This window comes from Lepidothrix coronata, unplaced genomic scaffold, assembly GCF_001604755.1.
Source record: "Lepidothrix coronata isolate B3197 unplaced genomic scaffold, Lepidothrix_coronata-1.0 Scaffold25, whole genome shotgun sequence".
NCBI lineage: Eukaryota > Metazoa > Chordata > Aves > Passeriformes > Pipridae > Lepidothrix > Lepidothrix coronata.
In genome coordinates this window covers 384,105-409,509 of record NW_016690205.1, presented here as the reverse complement: position 1 = coordinate 409,509, position 25,405 = coordinate 384,105, and the positions used below count along the sequence as shown (strand labels likewise).

At 43.6% G+C, this 25,405-nt stretch overlaps 1 protein-coding gene across 1 annotated transcript in view; it reads right to left on the bottom strand.

Moving 5' to 3' along the window:
• SLC18A2 (solute carrier family 18 member A2) overlaps positions 1-24,896 on the bottom strand; it is a 28,897-nt gene extending 4,001 nt beyond the window's left edge. The window contains exons 1-13 of the mRNA XM_017809138.1: positions 24,758-24,896; positions 22,677-23,028; positions 15,801-15,859; positions 13,661-13,744; positions 10,792-10,884; positions 10,306-10,395; positions 10,163-10,206; positions 10,028-10,088; positions 5,286-5,381; positions 1,957-2,035; positions 1,660-1,711; positions 1,160-1,223; positions 1-104 (exon numbers count right to left, since the gene is read on the bottom strand). The exon at positions 1-104 is cut by the window's left edge and continues 13 nt beyond it. Coding sequence (XP_017664627.1) covers positions 1-104; positions 1,160-1,223; positions 1,660-1,711; positions 1,957-2,035; positions 5,286-5,381; positions 10,028-10,088; positions 10,163-10,206; positions 10,306-10,395; positions 10,792-10,884; positions 13,661-13,744; positions 15,801-15,859; positions 22,677-23,028; positions 24,758-24,878 — 1,299 coding nt within the window. The 5' untranslated portion in view covers positions 24,879-24,896. The remainder of the gene's footprint in view (positions 105-1,159; positions 1,224-1,659; positions 1,712-1,956; positions 2,036-5,285; positions 5,382-10,027; positions 10,089-10,162; positions 10,207-10,305; positions 10,396-10,791; positions 10,885-13,660; positions 13,745-15,800; positions 15,860-22,676; positions 23,029-24,757) is intronic.
• Between the last annotated feature and the right edge of the window lie 509 nt (positions 24,897-25,405).

The following is a 25,405-nucleotide window of genomic DNA, read 5'->3' as shown; positions in this document are numbered from 1 at the left end:
GCAGAAGGCGACGTCGGCGATGGCGTAGACGCTGCCATAGACGGACACGTGGCGCAGGTCCACGAGATAGCCCATGATGGGCATCATGGAGGAGTCCACCATTCCTGGGGGGGAGGGAGGAACACACCTTTCAGGAAAACACTGCCTTTGTTTTTTTCTTCTTTTAATGTCTTGGCGAACCACATGCTGAGAAGGGATGCAAAAGCAGCTAAAAGGGTTCATGTTCTGAACTAGGCAAAAGATTTGTGTAAAAACAGTCTGTATTAGCTTTGTTTTTTATGGTCTTTGCTGTGTCTGAGGTCATGTATGGACGTGTACACACACATACATGTGACACTTGCCAGAGGACAGGAGACATGTGAGCTTGGAGCATACCCAGCACTTCCCAGCGACTGTCTGTGCAAAGGCTCCCATCCCACATTACCAGCCAAGTAGCTTTTATTTAGGGGAAAGCTATTTGATATGAACTTACACTTAATCTAGGCCTAAAAGATTGCATTAGCCTTCAGTCAGTCAAAATTATTTATAGTGGCTTTATCATGTCTTTTGAGCCTCACCTTCACTGCTTGTAAGAAGCAGCACAGGCAGCTGACAGAAGTGCTCAGATATTGGGGATTTGTAGTTGTGCCTGAAGTTCTTTCCTAACTGCACATCCCTCATGTGTGAAGATGCCCTAGAACATTTTCTGACCAGCCAAGGGCTGAAACCCAAGCCCCAGTGCCCACTGCAGCCTGCCTGCATGGTCACACACATTACCTGAAGTACCTGCTCATGGGCTTGGGAATTCCTACTTTAGGTAGAAAATTTTAAGACTTTTTTTTTCTGTGAAATGTCTGTATAATTCTTTTCCACAACAAAGGAGAACGTGGTTTTGAGGCAGTGCATGGCTTCATTTCTGAAAAGGATGTTTACATTCTTGGACAGTTGGAAAGATCTGTTTAGGTCTGGACAGACTCAGCAATCCAGCTTGTCTAAAGCAGCCTGGCACAAACTCCTTAAGCACTGTCCTTTAATCCTTCTTGCTCTACTTACCAGTTTGGACCACAGCTCAGACTTCACTACTGTCACATCAGAGTCTCAACAAAACTGATTGTAACTTCACATAAAATCATTTTTACATAAATAACAGACTGCAAGAAGTAATTGTAAATTTTCTTACCAATGGCAAATCCAACTCCAAAGGTTGGTGCTATGAGCCCATAAATGTTTTTAGCAAATGGTACCTGTAAAGGAAATTTCAGGCAGCCAGTTATGACACACTGCACATGCTAATGAGGTTAGTTTCTTTTTCTAAGATAAATTCTCCAAGTAGTTATGGCACAGTTTATAGAGATGTGAGAGTTTGATCCTTGTTCTGAACTGTCATTTCAGACAACTGTGCCATTAAACCACTGACACACTTTCTATTATCAGCAAGAATAAACTGAGTGACAGCTCAATAAAGAATCCTCCTCCTTTCAAAGCCACTTTTCTTAAAATAATTGAAGCACTGAAATTTGAAAGCACTCAAAAATCTGATCTGGAACCTATTAAGCACACATTGCATAATACCATGTCACAAAGCAGAAACTTCAGCAAAATCTCACGGGAAAAGCACATATTTGGAGATGAGCACACAAACACCCACATGCTTTGAAAGATACATGATCTTCTACTTACACATAAAATACTTATTCCCACAATTAGCATCCCCAGCAAAGCACAAAGCCACCTGTCAAAGAAGAAACATCACTCAGAGATGGGTAATAATGAGATCCTAGAGCTGATCTGGAATGTCTCAAAGTCATGTCTGAAGTGCTGACTTAAACAACAGAAGTAGCAATGTGTTCAAAAAAGCAATTTTGCTACTATAGAATGAAGTTTAATGATTTCCACTATCAATAAACTGCCCTGGGAAACACTGGAAATGGTACATGAGGAGACTGGAAGATGATTAGTATTTTAAATGAAGCATACCTGCCAATTTTGTGTGCGAGTATCCCAAAAAGATTAGTCCCAATGAGATAAGAGACGCTAGCTGGGAGAAAAGCAACACCTGAAAAATATGAATGAGATGTTTTATCAGCAAGGACTTTAGTGAAGTGCTAGAAGAAACTAATAAATCCCAGACACTGTAATTTTGATCTGAGTGCATCTAACAGAGCCTTTGTGCACAGCCCAGAGAATCAAATATCCGGTTTGTCTCATGAAATCCAAGGCCATCAGCTGTGAAACGCAGGGGTGATGTGGTGCCTTTGAAAAGACTTTTTCAGCATCAGCTACAAGAGCTGCTATGGGAGAGGGGACAGAACAACAAAGAGCAAGAAGTTTGTATGGAACTGCAGTAACCTTTGGGATGGGTCAGGGTCAGCAGCTCGCCCGCAGTCACAGGGGTGTGCAGGGTGTGCTCAGCACGGCCGGGGCGGGGAGTGCCCTGCAGGAGGGGACAGCACTGCTGCTGCTCTGCCTCTGCCAGGGACAGTCACCCTCCAGGCAGGAGGGGACAGCACTGCTGCTGCTCTGCCTCTGCCAGGGACAGTCACCCTCCAGGCCTGTGAGTGCCATGGGACCTCCTGGTGCAGGCAGGGTTGTGGGGCCATGACGGTCCTTGGTCGAGCAGCAACTGAAGTCAAGCATGTATCAAAATTGTAAGGGTGAAAAACCTTAAAATATTTGTTTGGAAACTATTTAGCTGACATATTTTTAATTTTTTTATAGAATCGGTTGTTGGTTTAAATTTAAAAAAAAATAAATTATGTGTAATGACTTGCAATGAGGGCGCCTGAATAAATTCCTTCTGACCCTGATGGGAGGGTACCCAGACTCATCTCCCACATCCACCCCTTTGGAAAAGCAGGCTGGTGGGACCAGCAATTTTTTCTAGCCTGGAAGTTTTCCCAGCAGTGGCCATATCTGGAGTGGTTGGTTGCACAGTGAACAGAAACATCTCTGGTTTAAAAGCCAGCTCCAGTCTGTGCTGCAGGATTCCTGCTCTCCCTACACATAAGTCAGAGAGGAAATGTCAAAGGAAGAAATGCCAGTGGAGATCGTGGTGTGCCACTGCTGCCTCGAGAGCAGAGGGAGGAGGATGCAGGTGTGGTGAGAGCAGGGACTGCCCTGGAGGAGGAGGCATTCTTATGAAAAATACCCCAGAGGCAGAGGGCTGGGGTGGCTGTGCCTGATGCCAGATCCTTGTGCAGTGGTGCTGAATGGGTCGTGTGTCCAGGAAGAAATAACACACTGTTTTCTTCCTGTTAGATTTTGCATCTTAAGAAAAACCAAACTGGAAAACCTGACAAAACTAGGAAAGTCTGACAAATTAGTGCATGCTGTGACAAGTCTTTCATCTGGTCCCCATTAAATCAGGTAATTCAGATTTAGAAAGCAGGCGTGACATAGCAGGACACAATCAAACCATTTCCTTCAAGTGTATGTGCTCCTCATCTTTCACCAAGGCAGCATGGATTTTCTCATTTCCTGCCTATCCATCTTCCTATCTCTCTGATACTCATAAGAAAAAAATCAAGAGGTAATTTTTAGCCCAGCAATATCCTGTGATTAAAATCCTTGTGGGTTACAGTGGTGGTGCTGGGGAAACGTTTCATTTTCACCTGTGTAACCACAGCTACTGCTTGGAGTATCTGGTTGTACCAAATGGTCACACAGAGCAGACCTGCACAGCTGTAAAAGAGAAGCAATACTGCAAAGGCTTGTTAAATAAGAGTTGCAGGTTGGTGTGTAAGCTGTGGATACTGAAGCAGAACCGTGATTTCTAAATAAGCTTTATGCACAGTAACATCAGTTGGGCCAATCAAGGTTCTTTGTACCTTCTTCAGATTGTGCTTCAAACAGCTGGATCTCCAATTGCATAAGATAATCATTTGCTTAAAACCCTGCAGTTCAAGATATAATTTAAGAGGCTTAAAAACTTTAATTAATGCTGTGAAATCAGACAAAGTGCAATGGAGCCAATTACTTGTATCATTAAGGGGTAAAATTAATCTAAAATGGATATTTTCCTTCTAGGAACCTCTGGTCAATGAGAAGATTTGTAAATCTCATTTCTATTGCACCAGTAATATGAAACTCTGGTGAGGAAGGTAGATAAGCAATATTTATTTTTCCTTTGCAAGGTTCAAAATATCTAAGTTTGCTTATTCACTTTGCTATAGTACAGGCCAGAAGTCATTCCCATGTTCAACAGTAAAGCAGCACATTCAGAACTGCACCTGTGGCCACCCTAGGGCTGAATTGCAATGATTAGAACCAAGGTTTGTGTCTCTATATGGGGCAGGGACACTTGCACTAACACAGAGTAGGGGTGTCAGTCAGATGCTGCCTGAACATCATTTAAATGAAGGATTTTTCTTTTTCTTTCAAAAGTCATATACTGATATTAAAAAATACCCTCACGAAACATCACAGCACAGAAGACATCATTACGTTTATCAAATAGACATTGGGCATCCTCCAATTAAGAATATTCACATCAACCTCTCCCACACAGTTTGACACTCACTGGAATTTTGTCTATTTTCTGGTGGGTTTTTCCCTTCCTGTTCACCTCAAAGAGAGAATAACTGCCCCAGCTTTAGTCTCTAGTCAAACCTGACACATGGGGCATGTTCCCTGTTTGCCTGTGGGCACTGGTTTCCCGAGACTGTGTTATAAAGGTTATAAAGAGGTCCAAGCTGGGGCTCTCCCACTGCTTTCTGTTGAAAGTAACCACTAGAAGGACATTAAATCTATCAAATTCAAGGGAAAGTGCTCCTTGTGGCCACATTTTCAGTAAAATGTTCCTCCACATGGCAGCAGGAGCAGCCTGGAAGGTATGTGTGCTGGCACAAACATGCTTTGCCCCAGGCAGGGTACCTGCTGCAGATTTCTGTGCCTGCCCCTGGCAATTCCAGCTGGGAACTGAGGATGGACTCCCTCTAAGAAAAAAACCCAAACAAATAGTTTTGCCCTGAGAGGCTGGCTCTGCAGCTCAACAGGCATCCTGCAGCTGGCCCTGCCAACACTCACTGCCAGATGTGCTGCTGGGATTCCCAACAGAGCTGGGTTCCTCCTTCAGTTGTGGTGTTGCCCCTTTCTGGAGCCTCTATTGCAGCAACATCAATCTGTCTATCAACAACCTTCTATTTTTCTTACAGACCAATGTTTGTAACTGTACAGGTATAACAGTGAAAATCTAAAGACCATAAAAAAAAAAATTCCCCCCCCGAAGCATATAATCATTAACAGGACCAGAACTGACACAATCATCAGACAAAATAGAGAGATGCAAATAATATACTGTACTTTACCAAGCTGCCATTTTTTTGAGCACATGGTCTCCATCATCCAGATGGGTAAGGCTGGTTCAAGCATAGCAATAGCCATGTTGGCAAAGCAGATTGATCCTTAGAGAAAGAAGGGGAGGGGAAAAATAGAAGTAAGTGTTTCTTTTGACTATGAACAAAGGGCCAGGCAAAGAATTGATGCTTTTACATAACACATCACACTTTTTACAGTCCTATTTGTCAAGCATCACATGTTGATTAACATTAAGTAGAACACAATGTAAAATCAGTGAAGACTAACTTTTTATATATTTCTATTCTCCTAGAAATTCTACAATAAAGGTTAAGCTATTTCATAATGTGAAAGTTTGCAGTGAGCTTGCTGACATTTGGAAAGTTCATGAGGTCTGACTGTTGTACAAATGATTAGCTAAAACTACAATCTTCTGGTCTTTACCCAGTCTCCTGGGGCAATACCAGAGCCCTGTTGTGTAAGAAGCACAGGCTCTGACCCTGTGCCTCTGTCATCTGAGAGATGGTGCCTCCATCACATGAGGAGATGTGGAGGTCTCGATCCTGAAAATACCAAGAGACAACCACAGGGATGTCTGTCCCCTAGAATGGGAATTTTCTCCCAACATCCTGTAGGTAGCAGCCAGACAGCTCGTGCAGCAAAGCCTGGGTTTGGCTGAGCCTGCCCAGCCCTATGAATTTCAGTGCTCACAGATCTCTTCTGAATTTCTGGGCCTTTAGTAACCCAGACACGAAGGATAACAAGAGGTGGAAGTGCTGACTCAGCCTTGCCTGCCAGCTCAGCTCTGCCCACACCACTGCCTGCAGAGCCAGGCTCCAGGGGCTTGGGACACATCCCTCTGTCCTCAGTGGTGCCCCTCAGCTGGAGGAAACCCCACAGTATTTCTCTGGATTCAAGATGACTTTCAAGCTTCCTCAAAAGACCCTGAGGCAGCCAAAGCTTAATGCAGGGCAAGGGGACATGTCCCCTCTGCTGATCCCTTACAACATGGTTTTTAGAAGTCGCTGCTAGAAGTGACAACCTCAAATTTGTGTTCCCATTTTTTCCCCTAATATTTACATTATATGAAATTTAGGAAAATATTCTAGACTCTCACAGTCATTTACCATCTAAATTTTGCCTTTCTTTTTTTTTTTTTGAAAAAGAAAGGCCAAATTTGTCTGAATTCAGAGAAACATTATTTCTCTGGGAACAAGTTCCTCATCATAAGGTTCAAAACCAAATGAGCACTGATGTCATTCTTTGCTCAGACCTGTCAGAATATATTAGACTGTGTATCCACAATTCCTAAAATGAACTTGCTGGCTAGCTGGCTCACTGCCTTCCCGGGGCAAGGAGCAACAGTTCAGCACTGCTTTGCCCTAAAGACAAAAGCCAACCTTTCCACTCGGGTGCAAGCTCCCACTGGCTTGTCTGTGAGGAGCCCCAGTTAAACACCAAGGGGCTGCCTCTTCCAGGGCAAAATCAGCCATGCTCCAGCAGCTCCCTTGATGCTGGGAAAACATTTCAGACTGCACAAAGTGCAGCCAGAGGAAGAAGGACCATTTGGACAGAGATGGCTTAGACAGCAAAGGCCTTGATCAGGTGTATGGTGATAAAAGTACTTCAGGTCTATAGAATGTACCCCAAAAGAAAAGAGAGTGCCTGAGCTGGCACCCTGCAAACTCACAGCAAAGTCCAATAAAGAGCATGCTACCTTAGCAAAGCTTCCCCAAAAGAAATTATTTTTTTCCTCTGTTCTGCATGCAGCTGACCTCTCTTTAAAGGGCCACGTGTTGAGGGCATAACTCCTGCATCTTTTCATCTGGGAATTACATTACATGTCCTGTGTTGGCCAGAAGGTTTGAAATTGCAGCCTCTCAGCTGAATCCCACCTCTGTAGCCAAGAGCCCACTCAGCTTTTGGCAGAGTGCACAGACATCACTGGCATTTTTCTGTGAAAGAACAGGTACCCAGCAAAAAGCTGTCACACATCTTCTGAAGAACCCATGTGCTTGTGATGAAATCCATCTCAGCTCTGGTTTTTTAATCTGATCATTTAAACTCACTTGTCTGTCCACACAACTGTGTCAGCCAGTAGCACCTCACTTTTCTTTAACCCCTGTCAGTGGGGTCTGGCTGCAGGAATGGACTGACTTCAGTCACTGAGCTCCTACAGCTGTGACAAAACACGGCAGCAACACTTCTTTTGCCTGGCCAGTGAGTACAGATGGCATGGGCTTCAAAGAGTCACCTCTGACACAAGGACACCTCGGGCTGAGGAGTAATAGTGTGCTATAGATGAACCAAATTGGTCAGAAAGTGCTTGTATGTTAAGAATGCAAACAATTACAACTCAAGTGTATGACACACACTCGTGAGATTGAGTCTGAATTTATAGTATGAAATTAGTGTACCTAAATCAAGATTGGAAGGAACACAAGCTGTTAACCCTTTTACAGCATGCCTAAAACATCCCTGGCTTTTACTGATGGTCAACCAATCAGCCCACTGGTGATGCAGTCAGTGTTTTAATGAGGTAGTGAGCTGCCTGAAAAGCCATTCAAACCCCCTGATCTCCATGAGCAGAGTGAACCCAGCAGGACTTTTAACCTTCTCCTCTCTAATGTGTATCTGTACACTGAACACTGCACACAGTGTGGGACACCTGCAGTCACAGCATCCTTGGGGTTTGGACACAGAGAGGTGTGACACGGGCCCTGACTGATTGCCCCAGGGTGTCACAGCACGGAGCTGCCAGCCCACCCAAACACTTACCCACCCTTTCCTGCCAGCATCAGGATCAGAAATTCCCATCCTAGAAAATAAAGCAAAAAAATGCCCACCCAACCCCTTGGGATAAGGGAGAGGAAATGAAATTTTTAGAGCCTTTTTAGTAACTAAAGCAGTGATTTCAGAATTGAAGCAATTAACACTTAAGCAGTGGACTCCCAGTGCATCAAGAAAACTGCATTTGGACAGATGTGTATTCGTAAGCCAGATAAGCTGAAGTTATAGGTGGTATTTGGCATTCAGCTCTGGCAAAAACAGTTTTAGTCTGCAAGGGAAATAAAGCTGGGGAAGAGGGTGAGGTTAGAGAGCATCAGCATCATCTGTACTGGGCAGGCTCTGTCCTGGGAGGCAGAGACCCTGGGTGCTGTACTTAGTCCCTCACATGGATTAGCAGTGGGGTTTTCTCATACCCTGGGCACTGAAGCCTGGTGGGAGCAGGACAGGTCACTCAGAGCAGCTGGTGAGAGCAGGAAGGATCAGACCAGAAGAGGTCTCTGTGGTTCTACCTGTCTGTACATCCTTCCTTTCCCTCCTCCTGTTGTGTTCAGCTGTACTGGATCAAAGATGGGAAGGGGAAACAGGAGGCACTGTGCAGGCAGGTGCAGGAAAGCAGGGGACAAAAAGAGCCAGGGCAGAAAGGTGTCTCTGACACACAGTCCTGAGTCCAGGCTCCCCATTCTTCACAACTCTGGGGCTCTGAGACTGCACAGAGCCTGAAACATTGCTGAAAAAGCTTTAGAGAACAGCTGCAGAAATTAAATGCCATGCACATGTGTTAAAACTTGGAACAAAGTGCATCCATGCTCTTAGCAGACATAGGACATAACCAAAACAGTGGGATCCGTGGTCTTTGGCACCTTTTCTCTTCCTTGGCCAAGACTAAGCTTGGCAGGAGTAGCTAAATTTTAGTCAAGCAAAGTACCCCTTAAAAACCTGTCCCTTTGTCATATTTTGTGGTGTAAACCAAGTTCTGCTCCAGACTAACCCTTGGCATAGCCTGGATATAACATAAGTACTTGGCAAATGCTGTCAGATGAATCTCACCCTGTAACACCTGCTTTAGGCACTGTGAGAGGCAGTTACCCAGTTAGATGAATGGCACATCTGATCTCTTAGAACCAGTATTCCCTGTGCTGCTTTTTGCCCTCAAATACATTTTTTCTATGGAAAGGTCTTTTAATGCTCTGAGAACTTCTCAAACAAAAGTGTTTGTATAACTTCAGTTACAGCTCAGCCAAGGGTCACAGAGTTAAGGTTATGGTCATTCCCCAGGATCACCAAGAAATGGAGAACCCAAGAAATGCCTGGAAGAACTGCTTTGGTGGACAAGCAAGTTAGAACTAAGAAACAAAACTATGAAAATAACTGTCTGTTTCCAGATGTTTTGTCAACATTAGAAAGAGCCAGGCTCAGTTACAGGCTTCAGAATAAACATTCAACAAAATGCAATGCAAAATGGCAAACATCTCTCGAGACAGAAAGATTCATTAGACAAATGATACAGGTAATACAAAATACCATTCACCATTCAACCCACGCCTTTTCTGAAATACAGTCCACACTGAAGAGACCAAATTCACTCCCTCTTCAAACAGAAACAAAGTTCAGAATTATTCCCTACGCCTGCCTGTGGTGTGCTGGCAACCCCTCCCTCTGAAACCCTGGCCCTCCTCACTTGCCGCACAGAAAGTTTCCTGTCCACATCTCATTGCCTCAGCAAGCACCTGCAAGTCATCAGTGTCCTCTTGGCTGGAAAGACACATTTATTTCAAACCCTCTGCCTGTTGTGTTTCTGCTGGTATATTCATCCTGTAGGAGAAGTACCACCAGGCACTTTGAGCTTTATGTAAAGGAAACCAGCAAATGGCAATACTGTCAAAGCAGCTCAGCCCAAGGCACGCCAGCAAGTCAGGAATGACACCAATGGCTGGTTTAAAGGAAATAAAAAGGGATGTAGTACCTGCTGCAATAATGATATAGGGGTCCTTCAAAAGTGTCAGTAACGGTGTCCCCTTCTGGCTCTGTGGACAAAAGCTTGGGTTTAGGAAAGGCAAAGTGTCACCCATTGCCCACAGGGTTTTAGCTGAACACTCACCTCTGCCTGTGTCCTGGATGGCTGCAGAACCAGTAACTGAACAGCTGCAAACAGAAACCAGTGCTGCAACATTCCCCATGAGGGGGTGGATGGTGGGATTATGGAAGGGATACAGGTGATCCTGACCCTTTGGATCTACTGACCTCCATCTAACAGAGCCAGCGCTGCCAGAACCAGGAAAGGAGAACTCTTCCCCACAAACTCATACATGACACTCCCGAAGGGGGGGCCCACTGCAGGGAGAGAGGAAGGACACAGTTGTGAAGCCACACCTCTGACTCTGAACAAATGTCCCCTGCAAGCATTTGGGCATCCTGCTACTGGCACACAGAGACCAAAAAGTTCAGTTTAAAAAGCTCACTGATCACGACAATACCATATTCTTCACTCCCCAAAATGCTCCTCCATATGAACAAAACCCAAGCATCTCAGAGATTCCTGGACATATGCACCTCCATAAGGAATGTGCTGCTGTGGGAAAAGCTCCTCTTAACATGCCCTGCCAATCTAACCTGGAGACTGCCTGATAGCATCACACTCAAGAGTCCTGCTGCCTCAGAGCAGCACTGCCTCTGGGCTGGCTGGGACACGGGTGGGTTCTCTTGCCAGCAGAGCTGCAGCTCACTGACCTAACACTCCCATGGCCAGGCCTCCCAGTGCAATTCCCATGGCGTTGCCTCTCTCTTCATCATCCGTGTACACAGTGGCCAGCAAACCCATCCCTGCAGTCCAAAGAAAACAAAAAAAGAAAAGAAAACAAAAAGCACAACACCAAATTAGACATCTGTGTGCCACAGTTTATGGTCATCATTTGCCACGCCTACTAAACATCACACAGAAAAGACAGGAAGTATTTGTGTGTCTACATATACATGTATGTATATACACACACACACATATATATACACATATATATATAAAAATAGATATAGTCCCTCCCCACAGAATTAACTTTGAACCAAAAAGGGGTTTGGCAATGCATGTGATCTCCAAGACCATGTTCCATTGTGCAGTATCAGTCAGGTAATTTAATAATGCCCTTATTTGCTGGATTCTTTGTCCCTGTCTTTGTCACAGAGCTTTTAGACTGTTCCCAACTAGCAGTAACAAAGCTTTTGACAAGCACTCACAATCATTTATTTATGCTCTGGGTGCATGACACAAAGGTCTGGTGACCACTCAGCTGAAATCGTGGTCAGTGCTGCCTGTGCTCTGTGTATGAGGTATTGGGCAGAACTGATTACTTTGTAAATGAGTATTTCAAGTTCAGCATCCAAAATTAAAGGATTCTTTTGACCTTTATCTTCACATGCTTCATTTCTGCATTTGATTATGAACCTTCATTTCACAAAAGGAAACATGAAGCCTAATTCATTTGTGTTTTTGTGAAGCACTCAGACACTATAGATGTAAAAGCTGCAGAAGAGTCCTCATAGAAATTAATAATTATGTTTTCAAATCAAGATTTTTGTAGGGTTCAGTAAATAAGATGGACAGCTACACAGAAAGAGAAAACAAAACCCTGCCTGGTTCATCATTAAGTGAATACCATCCATCATGTGCATCAAAGGAGCAGAGGTCCTGTGTGGATTATCACGCTTATTGAAAATTCTGGATGACATCATCAAACTCTTTGGTTGGAGAGACAGTTAGAGAACTGTATCAGAATCCTCAATGAACGTGAGATTTGGGGTAATATTCTGGAAAACAACACTAAGGGGCAATACAAAGAAGAAAACGCAAAGTTTTACACGTGGGCAGGAATGATTGCACACACAAACGCAGTGCAGCAAGTGACTGATTGGCAGCAATAGTACACAGAACTTCCTTTGCTGGGGGATACATGAAGTGACTGACTCCCTGTAAGGAGTCAGATCTTCTTCCCAGGGCTGGGTCTGATTCTGGTGCAGCACAGGAAAAAAGGTGTGGGGGTGCCCTGAAGACTGTCCAGAGAATGGCAACAAGGGTGAGCAAGAAAAATATCTGTGAGGGACAACTGCAGGACTTTCAATTTAAAACCAGAGAGGAGAATGCTGATGTGAGATCTGGAAATATTAAAGAGAGCCAGAAAGATAAAGAAAAGAAACTGTTCTTCTTGTTCTCTAAAATATGAGAAGCAGAAATAAGTTCACATGACAGGAATCTTTAGATGAGATATCAGGAAAAAACTTTGTGACCATAAAGGTACTTAAGCACAAAGCTGGATGCTGAGGGCATTTCTGGAGGCTTCTGAGATCATACCTGTCAAGTGTGCATGAGGAATGACAGATACTAAGCTGATCCTGCCTTCAGGAAGGGGTGGACTATTTATGCTCTATTTTGTAGGTTGTCTGAGAAAAATAGTCATGTACTCATCTAAGAGCCTGTACCTCAAGGTGAACACTTGCATAAGGACTGAGTTAAAGCTGAACAGTAATTTTGATTCTGGCATGTCTTCCCTTTGGAAAGCCTAACTTGTAACCTTAACTGATGTCAGAGAAAAGATGGATTCTCTTGTCTCTACCCCTCCTGCTTGTCTTTGCCTTCTCCATCCCTGGCTCCTCATACCAGCCCCTCCCTTCTCCCTCAGCCACATCCCCACTCTTCCACTACTCATCCAGGTTTAAATCTCTCAATTAGTGCTTGTTGTGCAGCTTCAAACTGCTCTTAGGCAGAAGGTGCCCCTGCTCCCGGGTGGAATGCTCAGCCTGCAGTGCTACATCCCCCCTGCTGCCCCAGGCACCATTGTCCAGGGGTGGGCTGGAGCACAATCCCTGCCAAGGGAACCCAGGAGGAATCCAGCCACCAAATTCTTGTTAAGCTCCTATGGAGTTTCTGTGAACTCTGGTTATAGGCCAGGCCGAGTCGGAAAGGGGGATTTTCCTGAGTAAGCCACAGGACACCTTGACTCAGCATCACAATTCACCTCCCTTCCCAAGCCAAATTTCTATTTCTACTACCATCACAGGGAATTTTTCCAAGACTGAAATATTCAACATAAATAAAATATATTTTCTCTAGTCTCAGTCTCAAAAAGGGTTAAGTAACTTGGGCTGAAAACCCATACTCCATTTCACCTACTCATTTAAAAATAAAAGCTTGTATTACAGGTAAGCTGAGTCCAAACTGGCAGCCAGCATGGTAAGTCCTTGAAAACAACATTGTATAACAGAAATTTCAGTAACAGACAGAGCTGCTATTCCAACTGCAATAAGTACCAACATAAGTTCCCAATGACCTTTAAAATGGCTAAAAATGAATTTAAAATGTTGAAGACACAGGTGCAGAAATCCCAGGGAGAGCGCAGTTCATTTAGTGCTCTACCTTAGTGCAACCCAAATACCAAGGAAATCTGAAAAGACATTTGCTTTTGAGCTACTTTATATGAGAGGGACAGAAAAAAACCCATGAAATTGATTTAATTAAATATTTTTGTATTAATTATTGAAAGTGCAGACAAAATACCATTCAGAAAATGACTGAATGATCTGCATTTTACTCTATAAATTCTTCTCTTACCTGCCACTGAAGAACAAGAGGAACCCACTCCTTGAAGGGACCTGGCAATAAACAGTAATGCATAGCTTCCAGAGAAGGCAAACACTACAGGAAAAAACAGAGGTAAATTTTTTAAATTAGGTTAACTCTAACTAGGTTAAAAAGTTAGATTTCTCCAAACTATCACAAAAGCTTCCTACAATTTAGTCAAGTGTTTACAGTGACTTGTGCCACTTTCAATGCTAACAGCATTATTTCCTCTTATTGCATTTAGATGTGTCAGTGTTGAATTGTTCTCAGGTGTCTGAGCCTCCAGGTAGCACAGAATGCAAGCGCCCAAGCAGTTTGAACTAATTACTTGGGATTTGATTACAGCCTGCTCTGATTCAGCTGCACACAGAAGGAGTAACAAGGCTTTCCTTTCCAGCCTTGCCTCTCTGCTGCTTCACTGAAGGCTGCCCCTGGAGCTCCAGCATTCAGGGAAGGCAGATGTGACACCCCTGCACCTCAATGCACTGCTCTTTCCTCCAAAAAGTGGGTGGTGAGAGGTTTTCCCCTGGTGCTGCCAGCCCCACCCCAGATGTGTGCAGCACAGCTGGCTGGAGGGGCAGGGAAGCCACATCCACCCATTCAAGGGCTGTGCCAAGTTTCTGGTCCTCCCAACATCAGGCAAGCAGAAACACTGCACCAGAGGAAGGACCACTCTGTCTCTGCCCAAGAGATTTATCCCCAGGCTCCACTCTCAGCCACCATCTGCCTTTTGGGAAAGAGCCTTGGGATGTTGCACTCTAAATTCCCCATCCACTAGAAAGTGGGAGTGTCCCAGACACCCAATCACATCTCTGCTCGTGGAGCCCGTGCCATGGTCAGGCAGTTTTGAAAGCTTTTTTACAGCTCCCACCTGTTGGTCACCTGGGGAATTTGCCAGGTTATAGCTGCAGGAAGTTCTTATGCACCAACTCAACACAAGATCCACGTGCACTTTCCCCACCTACCCTGTGGGATCGTGCCTCTTGGGCTTTTCATCAGGTCTCACAAAAATTCCTACTATGTAGACAGAGAAAAATCAAGGAAAATGAAGGAAGAAAGGATGTCAGTGGATCAGCAGTTCTCTGCCATGAATTAGGCTCACTATTCTCATCTACATCCCAACCAAAATGTGTCTAACAGTGCAGAGTTGTCAGTGACTCTAAGACCAGGTCATCTTCTCTAGCACTTCAGTCCCCTTGATGATGCAGTTTGAAGATCATAGAATAATAGATTAATAGAATCATAGAGTCACAGAACCATAAAATCACAGAATGGTTTGGGTTGGAAGGGATCTTAAAGGTCATCTCATTCCCCCCCCTGCCATGGGCAGGGACACCTTCCACTACCCCAGGTTGCTCAGAGTCCCATCCAACCTGGCCTTGGACACTGCCAGGGATGGGGCATCCACAGCTTCTCTGGGCAGCCTGTCATTGTTCCTTCTCTTATGTACACTGGATATGGAAAATTGTTTGTTCCCTCCCTTTTTTGTCACAGACTCTAATACATTTTACATCTGCCTTCTGAGGCAAAACTGATTCTTTCATTGTTCCTCACAGGCTTCTAATGATCCTTGATGTTCTCTGTACTCTTTCTATTTGGGCCACAGCTCTAAATGCAGGCCAAAGCCAAACATGAAACAGCAGCTGAAGCCTTATCAATGCCATTAGAGCAGACAAATTATCTCAGCTGACTTGCAGGCTGTGCTCCTGTTTGCACATCCCACAGTGGTGTTTAGCAACGCTGGGACACTGTTGACTCATGTTCTCCTCATGAGCCACTGCAGCCTCACGACTTTTCTGATAAGCCCCCACAATCTGTAGTTGTCAAGGATCTTGCAGGACAGCCCTTCCATGGCTGTTAGAGCTGTCTGAGCACCGTTCCAGATCAGAAGAACCTGAAAGATTCAGCCTAGGACGAGACCCACCGAGGTGGGATGGAAGGTCATGATTCCTTAGAGCATGTTCGTAAGGCTGTACTTGTTTAATCTCATCCACATGGAGCAGACACCCTTACATTTTCCCTGGAAATCAGTCCCTGGACATCAACAAGAAGAATTCCTAGCGATAATTATTATGGATTATTTATCTACAGGTTGTGTCTGGGCCAGACCAAAAAGGATGTGGACACTTACTGATTGTCGACACAAACATGATGCAGAAGCCAGCAAACAGCGGAATCTGGTAGCCTATTCTGGAAAACAAAATGAATATTTCACATTTCTGAGGTTGTCCTGCTGAGGTTTTGAGTTAGACTTACTCACGTGAGTTCACACACGTCAAAAACCCAGCCTGTAGTTCCTTGGTAGGCTTTGAACTATTTATTGTGGCCCACATGACCATATCTGTCCATGTTACAAACGTCTTTTCATCTGGCACAGCAGACTTTGTATCTGAAATCCCTGGAAGAAATACTTCTCATTAGGATCTGATTGCCCTGTTCTTGTTCTTTCTTAAATTGTTCCCAACAAAGCCCCTCTGGGCCTTCACGAGGTGCCAAAGCTATGCCAAGGGAAGATTTGTGTGAGCAAGCTGAGCTTTGAAATATCCCAGTCATGTTTCCACGCTCGTGAGACAATGACCATAATGAGACACAGCCAAGCCAATGGCTTTTTTACTGGAAGAATTTGTCATCAGCTCTTCTGGGAGTTCTGCCTCAGCCAGGAGAACTGGAAGAGTCCCAAAGAGCCTGAGAATATTTTTTTTTGCTTTCCATGTGTTTAGGAGCAAAATGGAGCTGATCAAAGCTTCCTTCATCAACCCCCTTCTTCATTAGGACTCTAAACAGCCTGTAGAAATGCCTGGTTGCTCTAAGTATTTTCAAGTTTCCAGGAAACAAAGAATTTTCTGGCTGGAAAGCAAATACATTTTTTGAGCAGCTAAAACTGAAATTTCAACAAAAATAATCACAACATATTATTTTCCACCATTAAAAATCTACCCTAGAGTCAAAACCCTGTTAGCTCTGAAGACAGTTTGAGTATTCCATTTAGCACACTTTGTTCATGGCTTCTTTTTTGTAGGATTGTGGATCTCAAATGTATTTGACAAGGCATTATTTAACGGCCAAATTCCTCAACAATGGATGATGCTTTTCAAAAGAGTACATTCAAAGGATTTCAACTTTCAATGATTTGACAGCATTGGGCATTTATATTGGCAGTATTGGCTGAAGTGGGTCAATCAAATAATGGAGGAATCTATAATGGCACTTTTAATAATAGCAGTCATGACACAGGCAAACCAAAATAATTATTTTGAGCTTTGGAGGTTTTTTAATATTTTTATACAATTAAGGGCTTTGGAAAATGGAAAACTCTCTGGACTGCAGGGCTCAGTGCTCACTGTTTGTCTCATTATAACATTTGTATGAGTTTTGTGAATGAAAGAAATCTAGCAAGCACATTTCTGCATGCCAAAGAAAACTGAAATGAAGAACAATTTTGCCTTAAATATCATCACTACATTAAAATATGCCAAAAAACATAGTGCAGTAATTCTTCTAGTTCAGATTTTTAAGTGTGTGTTGCAATACCCAGCAGAGACTAGTTACTCATGTGGTACTTAACTGGTCTGGTACCTCTAAAGCAAATTAAACCCCTACCACAAAATTCCTCAGTGGCTTTATGATAATAATTTTAATCTGGCATAATAATAGAACATGGCATATAAGAGAACAAAGCTACCTTTTTTTTGGTCTGTTTTATTTAAAGTGACTGATTTTTCTAAGCCTGTCTCTCCTCTTGCTGTGTGTGTAGCAGTTATCACACAAGGGGATGTTGGTCTCCACTGATGTTTCTCTGTACATGAGGAAACAAAAAATTACCTCTTGCCGACTTCTCGCCTGCTTCAGAGCTGAGTGAGCACTTCCCTTCCCAGTGAGCCCAGGTAGAACGGGCCACAGAGAGTTTGACCATAATTGCTTTGATTTTGAGGTTTTCAATTAGAGGAAACACTGACAGGTACACACAAAACCCCAAAATCCTGCAGGCACAGACAGTGCCGGTGGGGAGTGTTATCCTCTTTCTCTGTGGTGTGAAAGCAGAAGGTGATTGTCCTTATGTCTTCTCCAATTGCAAAGTAAAGTAGGGTTGTGTCTGTCAAGGCCATTCCAGGGATATCTAGGATGGGCACTGGGAGGGAGAAGTCTGCTTTGCATAAAAAATCAAGCAGTTCATAGATTTGACACAGGGCCTGTGAGATAACAATTTGTTTCTGCTGCAAGTACACTGAATTAAAATTTAGTTATTTGCATGAAGAGAAATTCCATCCAACTTGGCTCCCACATTCACATTTCCATCACTAAATCAGAGACACGAACTGTGAGATCTTCCATAAACATTCATGAGTTCAACAGAGAGAAGTGCTGTCATACCAGTTCTAACTGATACTCTATCAAAAAGGAGGAGATGTCCTCTCTTCCTACAGGCTTCCTACACTTGGGAAGTTTCTGGTCACTGAAGGCAGTAAGGAAACAAGTATTTTGGAAGTCACTTTTACTGCTCAGTGAAAGTGTTCAAGCATTGCTTTTAATTTTTGCAGTCACAGATATTATTCCTCCTTTACCTTGGACAAAGAGGGTCACAGCAAGGTGTGAAGTGATACATAGGAGAGGGTGATAAGGGCACAACTGGAGCAGAACTCAGTCCTACTCTTGCTACCCAGCACACCATGATGTTTTATCACATACACCAAGGTCTAATACGTACCTTTTCCTCCACACAGAAATAAATAATTTCAGAACTAGACTCTGTGTGGGCACAGAGTCATTTCAGACAAAGTCTGCATTACCAGTGATCCATCATACAACAGGATGCAAAGATTTACAGGTCAGCACTGGACATGCATTCGTAGTGAGTTAAACAAGTCATTACAATCCTCTGGAAATCTAAAATTGCCCGGAGCTTCACCCACAATGTGGAGATGCACGATTCTGGTGTGCTGCCCCTGCATGGGATTGCTGAAACTCCAAAAGTCAGGGTTGCTCTTGCTCAGGGGAGAGTCTTACCCACATCCAGCTATTTAATTAGTTATGCAGATTGTCCTTTCCTGCGTAATCTTAACAAACCCTGCCTCTTAGCAAACCCTGCCTCCTCCTGAAAGAGCAGCAATAATTAGTTGGAGTTGTGCTTCCACAAATGTCTAATCTGCAGCTGCATTCCCTGATCTGTTCTACAGATATCAGAGAGCACAGACTGGGAGTTTTTGCTGAACAATTACACTATATAACATAAATAACCACAAAAAGAAGAGGCACCACCTGTAACAGCCAACTACTCAGTGATTCTGTCCCTTGGTCCTGGGCCATTCCTGTCCTTGCCATGTGAGACCTGTGAATGTGCAGTCTCTCCTTCTCAGCCATGACATGGTAGAGTCCATCCCAGTCCTACATTCTGTTCCCCTGCATGTGTGCAACACAAGGGAATATTACAACCTGTCTTCTCTCTTCTTTTTTCTTGTTACCATGCCCAGGCATGTAATTTTCTTGGGCACTCCTTTCACAGCCCTCTAAGAGATTCTGAAGCAGAGTCCAACATGTTTCACTAAAGCTACCTGCAGCTGAAAGTGCTTCTTACAAGTATTACTGACCTCTGAAAAAGTCTGTCATTAGTTGAAGGAGGTGAAGGGAAGGCTGCCACTGATGCAGAATGCCCAAATGAACTCCGTTTCAGTCCCATGTCAGCCCCAGACTGCAGGACTCTTAGGAAGTGATTTATACCTATTAACAAGATTACTTTACAGTAAGACAACAGATTGGTGGTTCTGTGCAGCAGTAAAATAAAGGTTACACAGCCTCATGCAGGGAGCTTGTATGAGAGGAAAAAAAGGCAGTGAAATAAATCATAGGATCACAATGGTTTGGGTTGGAAGGGAACTTAAGGACCACCTGGTTCCATCTCCCTGCCGTGGGCAGGGACACCTTCCACTATCCCAGGTTGCTCAGAGCCCCATCCAGCCTGGTCTTGGAGGCTCCCAGGGATGGGGCAGCCACAGCTTCTCTGGGCACCCTGTGCCAGGGCAGCGAGTTAAATCAGTCACAAAGGGCACAGCAGCCTTTTGCCCACTGTCTCCACTGGACAGGATCAGGCAGAGCCTTCGATCTGCCCCTGCCAGGGCACCCTCCTCACGAGTGTCCTGTGTCAAGCCCTGCACTATATCTACAGTTTCTTGCCAAGTTCACTACAAGGAAAAATGTGATGTGCATTTGAGCCACCAAACCTTACCAGCTCTGCTCTGAAACTGTGCCACAGTGGGAAATGTGTTGTTGGCATCCTATGGCAAAGCCATCACCAAATGTTTGTTTTACTGGGACTTTGTTAGGCCAAGGGGAAAGTGTATTGTTTCAGGAATTGCAAACAAGTTCACTGAGCCAGGTGTATTTTGTCTGGTATTCCGTGGGAAGAGCTGGGCTTTAAATGAGAAATATTTTTTGTGGAATATAGACCTTGAGTGAAACCAATTTTGAAATTTGTTTTTGAAAATCTATACCCTCAGTAATTATAAAAGAAGGGGAAAACAGCCCCCAAAACTTTCCAAAAATATAATAGCCGTTATTGGCACACACTGATATGAGTAGAACATCCTGTTGCATGCTGTACAAACCCAAGCCTAGTAAAAGCCAGTAACTCCATACTCAAACCATGCTTGAACAGCTGTATTTGACTGAAAAATAAAAATCACTCTACACAATGTGCTACCTATTTCAAAAAGAAAATTACTGAGTATCTTAAGAAACTGTGCATGTTGATCATGAACTAAGTAAGGAATTCCCCCTAAGTTGTAATACTTTGTTGAAATTTTGTAGAAGTAATAACGGCAATAACAATTAACACCAAACAGCTGATCAGGGGTGAGGAAGAGTCTTTCTATTGGTAACTCAGATATTTTCTGTTTAATTTATAACACTCATAATTTTTAGCCGATCATACACACTGTTATTAGAAATTGTCAACTTAAGGGGGAGAGGGTATCCAATAACTTCTGCAGTAAATTGATAGATGTGTTACCCGATAGTTCCCACTAAGAAGAAAGGCAGATACCAGTACCAAGATACAAATAGTGCACGAAAGAAAACCAGTGAACCTTAAATCTAATTTAGGGCCACTTTGCCACTAAGGATGACGTGCTCCTTGTTTTTTCTTCTCACACTCACTGGGCACCTGAGCCTGCAGACCTGCCCCTGTGACTGCAGTCACACACCCTGACCCAGGCAAAAACAGGTAGAATGTTTCCAGGAGGAAACCTTGGCTCACAGCACTGAAGTTCACACTCATGTGTTGTTAACCCTGCTCCCAACAGCAAAGGAAGATGCTACAGGAGCATCTCCTGCCTCCTTGCCAAGCCTAAGGATGTGTCAGGTGTGTCCCAGCTGGCTCCAGGGCAGAGGTGTGACCACGTGCCTCTCTCCTGATTTGGCACGTTGTGGAATGATGATGCTAACAGAGAAGAGTAAATATCAACAGGGCTAAAATTCAGACATTTAGGAAAATCTAGAAGTATACCTAAAGAACTATTATGAAAATATTATTTGATGTTATATTGCTTTACCTGCAGAGGAGCTATTATATCCTCACTAAACAATACAGAAAATCCAGGTAAGTAAACTCTGCTTTCCTCCTCAACTTGCAGCAATATTTGTGGAAAAGTAATTTTTCATGGTGGTGTACTTATATCTGTGTAGGTGATATGTGTTAGAGACAAGGGGAAATGAGAATTCTCATTTAAAGGTTTTGTGTTAAGATCAGTTCCACAGACTGAATACAGGGTTTGAATACATAACACTGTGAATCCAAACGATGTTAGACCTCAGCTGGATACTCTTTAATCAGATAGAAATGAAACACTCAGACTATATATATGTATATAAGGTGTAAAACTACTAAGGTAGTTTTGGCTTCAAAATCTGAAATATCTAGCATTAGAGTGTGTTGGTTCTTTTGACTACTGTCACACATGATAGGCATTGACTGCTTAAACTAATGTGGTTTTTTAAAGGAAAAATTTCTGCTGCATATTACTTTCTGAAAGGAATAATTCTTCTCTATAAAAACCTTAAATAAGAAATATGAAAACCAGTGACCCAGCTAAACACAATTTGGAGTTTGTTTCCTGCAGAGATTGATCTCATAACCTGTTTGGGAGGACTGCAGCTGCTTCTCTGGGGAACAGTTACACAAAATGCTAAAAATAAAATCAAATTCATTATTAACACAAAAATTTTAAATGATATTATAAATACTTTTAATCTTCATGTAAATGTCACCAGTACTTGGACTTGGAGAGGGGTTTGTAGGTCATTGACATTGTTTTTCATACCCTTGATGCTGGTCAAGTTAATTTTCTGTGAAGTTCCATTTAGACATATTTCATCCAAGACACCTTAAATATGCAAGAATTTAGAGAGAACAGTTTGAAGGCTGGGCTAGATCATGTACTGATGGAAACATCCACTGAGATGAATGTGGCATCAGCAAGGTTTGAAACTTGTTCAATCTTCACTGAAGTCCACATGAGTTTCCCACTGATTCTTACCTCAGACAGCTCCAAATCATCTCACAGCAGATCACACCAAGAGCTGCACATCAGTGACAGCAAGGGAGGGATCTGAGCCCTGCCTACAGCTGCAATATCATCTCTGCCTAATGTAGGTGCCACGGGTCAATTCGCAGTGATTTATAAATACTACATTGTCTTTTGACCTGCTGTAACTGTACTGAAGACATTTCACACCACTCCAGCAGAAGTTTCTATAAAAACCCAAAGTCTCAGGAGCTGGAGGAAAACTGTGCAACACTGATGGCTGATGTGCAGCTTAACAATTCATTTGGGAAAGGATTTAAGTGTTTGGAAGTGTTCACCAAATATATTTCACTAACATATTCCTCCAGATAAAGTGAGAAGGCCAGTAAGCCAGGGCCAAAAGAGACTTGGGAATACTTTGTTTGGAATAGCAGTCTGGACTGCACCAGCAGCCTCAGAGCCTGGCTGGCAGTGCAGCAGCAGTGACATACCTGTTTGTCAGCGGCCCTATGAAGGGGTTGGTCACGAGCTGCACTGTTGCTTTGGAAGCGAACAGGAGCCCAACTCGAACATTCTCGTTCAGCAGCTCCTTGTCGTCCCGGGGGCAGTCGGAGGGGGAAGGAGTCACATTGACTGGCATCTGTTCTGTCTGAGTGGGGTGCAACTCGCTGGGCTGTGTCTCATCAGACTCGTTTCCCGTAACCATCGTTGTGTTGTCGTAGTAGGAGAAGATGCTCTGAAAACTGTCCATCGTCGCTGAGAGGGGGTTGGGCTTGGGGGTCTGGATTTCTGTGGCATTTTTCTCATGTTCGATGCTGTAAAGGTAACTGGGAATTATTGGCACTGGAAAAACAAATAGAACATGTCGGCCTCTTACTATCAGGTTATTTGTAAATGGAATCACCAAATTTTCTTGCTTGCTTTGCCACTGATTAGGAAATACAAGGCTTTTGTGCAGAGCACGTTAATCTTTTGAATGGTGAGAAGACAGAACTGAAAGAGAAATTTGCTCATGGGAAAAAACACACCCATAACTAAGAAGTGTAGTTTAAAACAAAAAGTTCTTTTACAGTAGTCTTTATTTTTTGTCAGTTTTCATAAATTTTTTATACGGACATCATTAAGCAAAGTATAAGAAGTATCAAAACCCATATCTGAAGTCTCTTTGTCAAATCCTTTTATTAGATTATGAAAACATAAATGACAAGGAAAGCACTGGAACTCTTATTAAATCAAAATATAAAAGATATAATAAAACACATTTTTAAAATAAACCATAAAAATATTGAGGAGTAACAGCCATAAGAAGGAAAAATAACACTCCTATATTAAGTAATCAGAACTAATGTGTTGATGTTTGCATATCTCATTTTTAATAACATACAATGAAGAGATCAGTCAGAAGAAACTGCCTTTATATGCTTTATGCTCTTAGCTGTAATTTATTTGTATTAATATGTATCTCAGAAATTAGCATTTCAGAATTTGTAAAAGCAGATGTCAGGTTCATTTATTTTAACACTAGTGACAGAATCACCCCTTCCCATCTTGCATCTCTTCCTGAAAGAGCTCACCCTCTCAAGTCTGAAAACTATAATGCTTTCTAGGGCTTCTAGCATACGTATTACTAAACAAGTAATTAAATATTCAGTTTTTTTAAGGGAAGAATATTCATGTAAAAAAAAATCCAAAATCAACTTGCTAAAAATAGATATGTTTCCAGCTTTTATCTTTTAAGCTGAAGCCCCCCAAGAAATTCAGGAGTCTGATTCAGAAGCCGACTCTGCAGCATCATCTGAGAGCTGGCTCTGTACAGACCAAGTCACTTCCAAGAGAAGCATGTGCATCCATATGTGTGTGTGCACATTCACGAGCCACCAGTTTCTCTGAACCCTTTTCTTTAAATTCATACAAACATTTGAATATGAGGACTTCTAAAACTACCAGTGAAAACTGTTCAACTGTATTATTTGTGTAGATTCCTGAATCTTGACCCTATGCCACTGAAGCCATTAAAAGTTGCATCTTTGACTTTGATCAAAACTTGGATTATTTTATTAAACTAACTCACAGAAGTTCTTTTCTCAAAACCCAGTCAGATAGTTTTCTTATTAACCTATCATTTTAAGACCAATGTGGGGGAAAGAGGAACTATCTCAAGGAAACAGGCATCTCCAGTGTTATCTAGTCCGTGGTTTCAGCTGCACGACCACAGGAGAAAAAACAGTGATGAGCTAAAAATACTGTTATCTGTCATTCTGTGAAGTATTACTGGTGTTTAGTAGGGGGGGCGGAAAAAAAAAGTAAAAAAAGTTACGGAGACCTTTTTATACCATTCCTTATCCTGCAATTAACATGGAAATAAAGCCAGGCTTTGATGTCCACGGCGATGTGTTTGCAATGGCCAGAACACAATTTGTGTTTTTAAAAAAAAAAATAAATTAAAAAATCAGTGCTTGAAAATGCTGGGTTTGAGAGCATTAATCGGGCATTCAGGGAGTACATCTGCCACTGGAGATTATTTCAGGCATAAACCGGGAGAGGAAAACAAACCCAAGCCCATTCCACCTACCGACCACGGTGAGCAGCATGTTGTCCAGCAGCAGGGCGATGAAGACGATGAGCAGGATGAGTTTGCGGGACTGGCGGCTCTCCCGCAGCCAGCGCAGGAGCCCGAGCTCGCCCCAAGCCATGGTCCGGCTCCGGCTGCGGACACACGGGGGGCTCGGGGCCGGGGGCACACGGGCGGCAGCTCCGCTCCCGCAGCGCTCCCGCAGCGCTCCCGCAGCGCTCCCGGCGCTCCAGCCGCTCGCTGCCAGCCGGGCAGGAGCGGGGAGGAGGAGGAGGAGGAGGGGGAGGAAGGGGAGGGCGAGGAGGCGGCACCTCTGGTCCCCGTCTGAGCCCAGGGAGTGCTGGAAGCGGGGCGAGGCGGGGGGACTCCTCTCCGCTCCCCTCCTCTCCCTTCCCCTCTCTCCCGCCCCGGGCAGGGGTGCTCCGGGACCAGCAGCGGGCTGCGGGGCCAGCCCAGCCCCCTGTGTGCCCACGAGATATGCCGAAAGAGGTGCGGGGAGGGAGAAGTCGCTGCTGATACACTCCAGCGCCCATCAGGGTGGCCTGTCGGTGAGCCACGTGAAACTGCCACCGACTGATTCTTTCCCTAAAATTAGGAAATCTGCAGAATCATAGAATATGCTGAGTTAGAAAGGACCCATCAGGATCA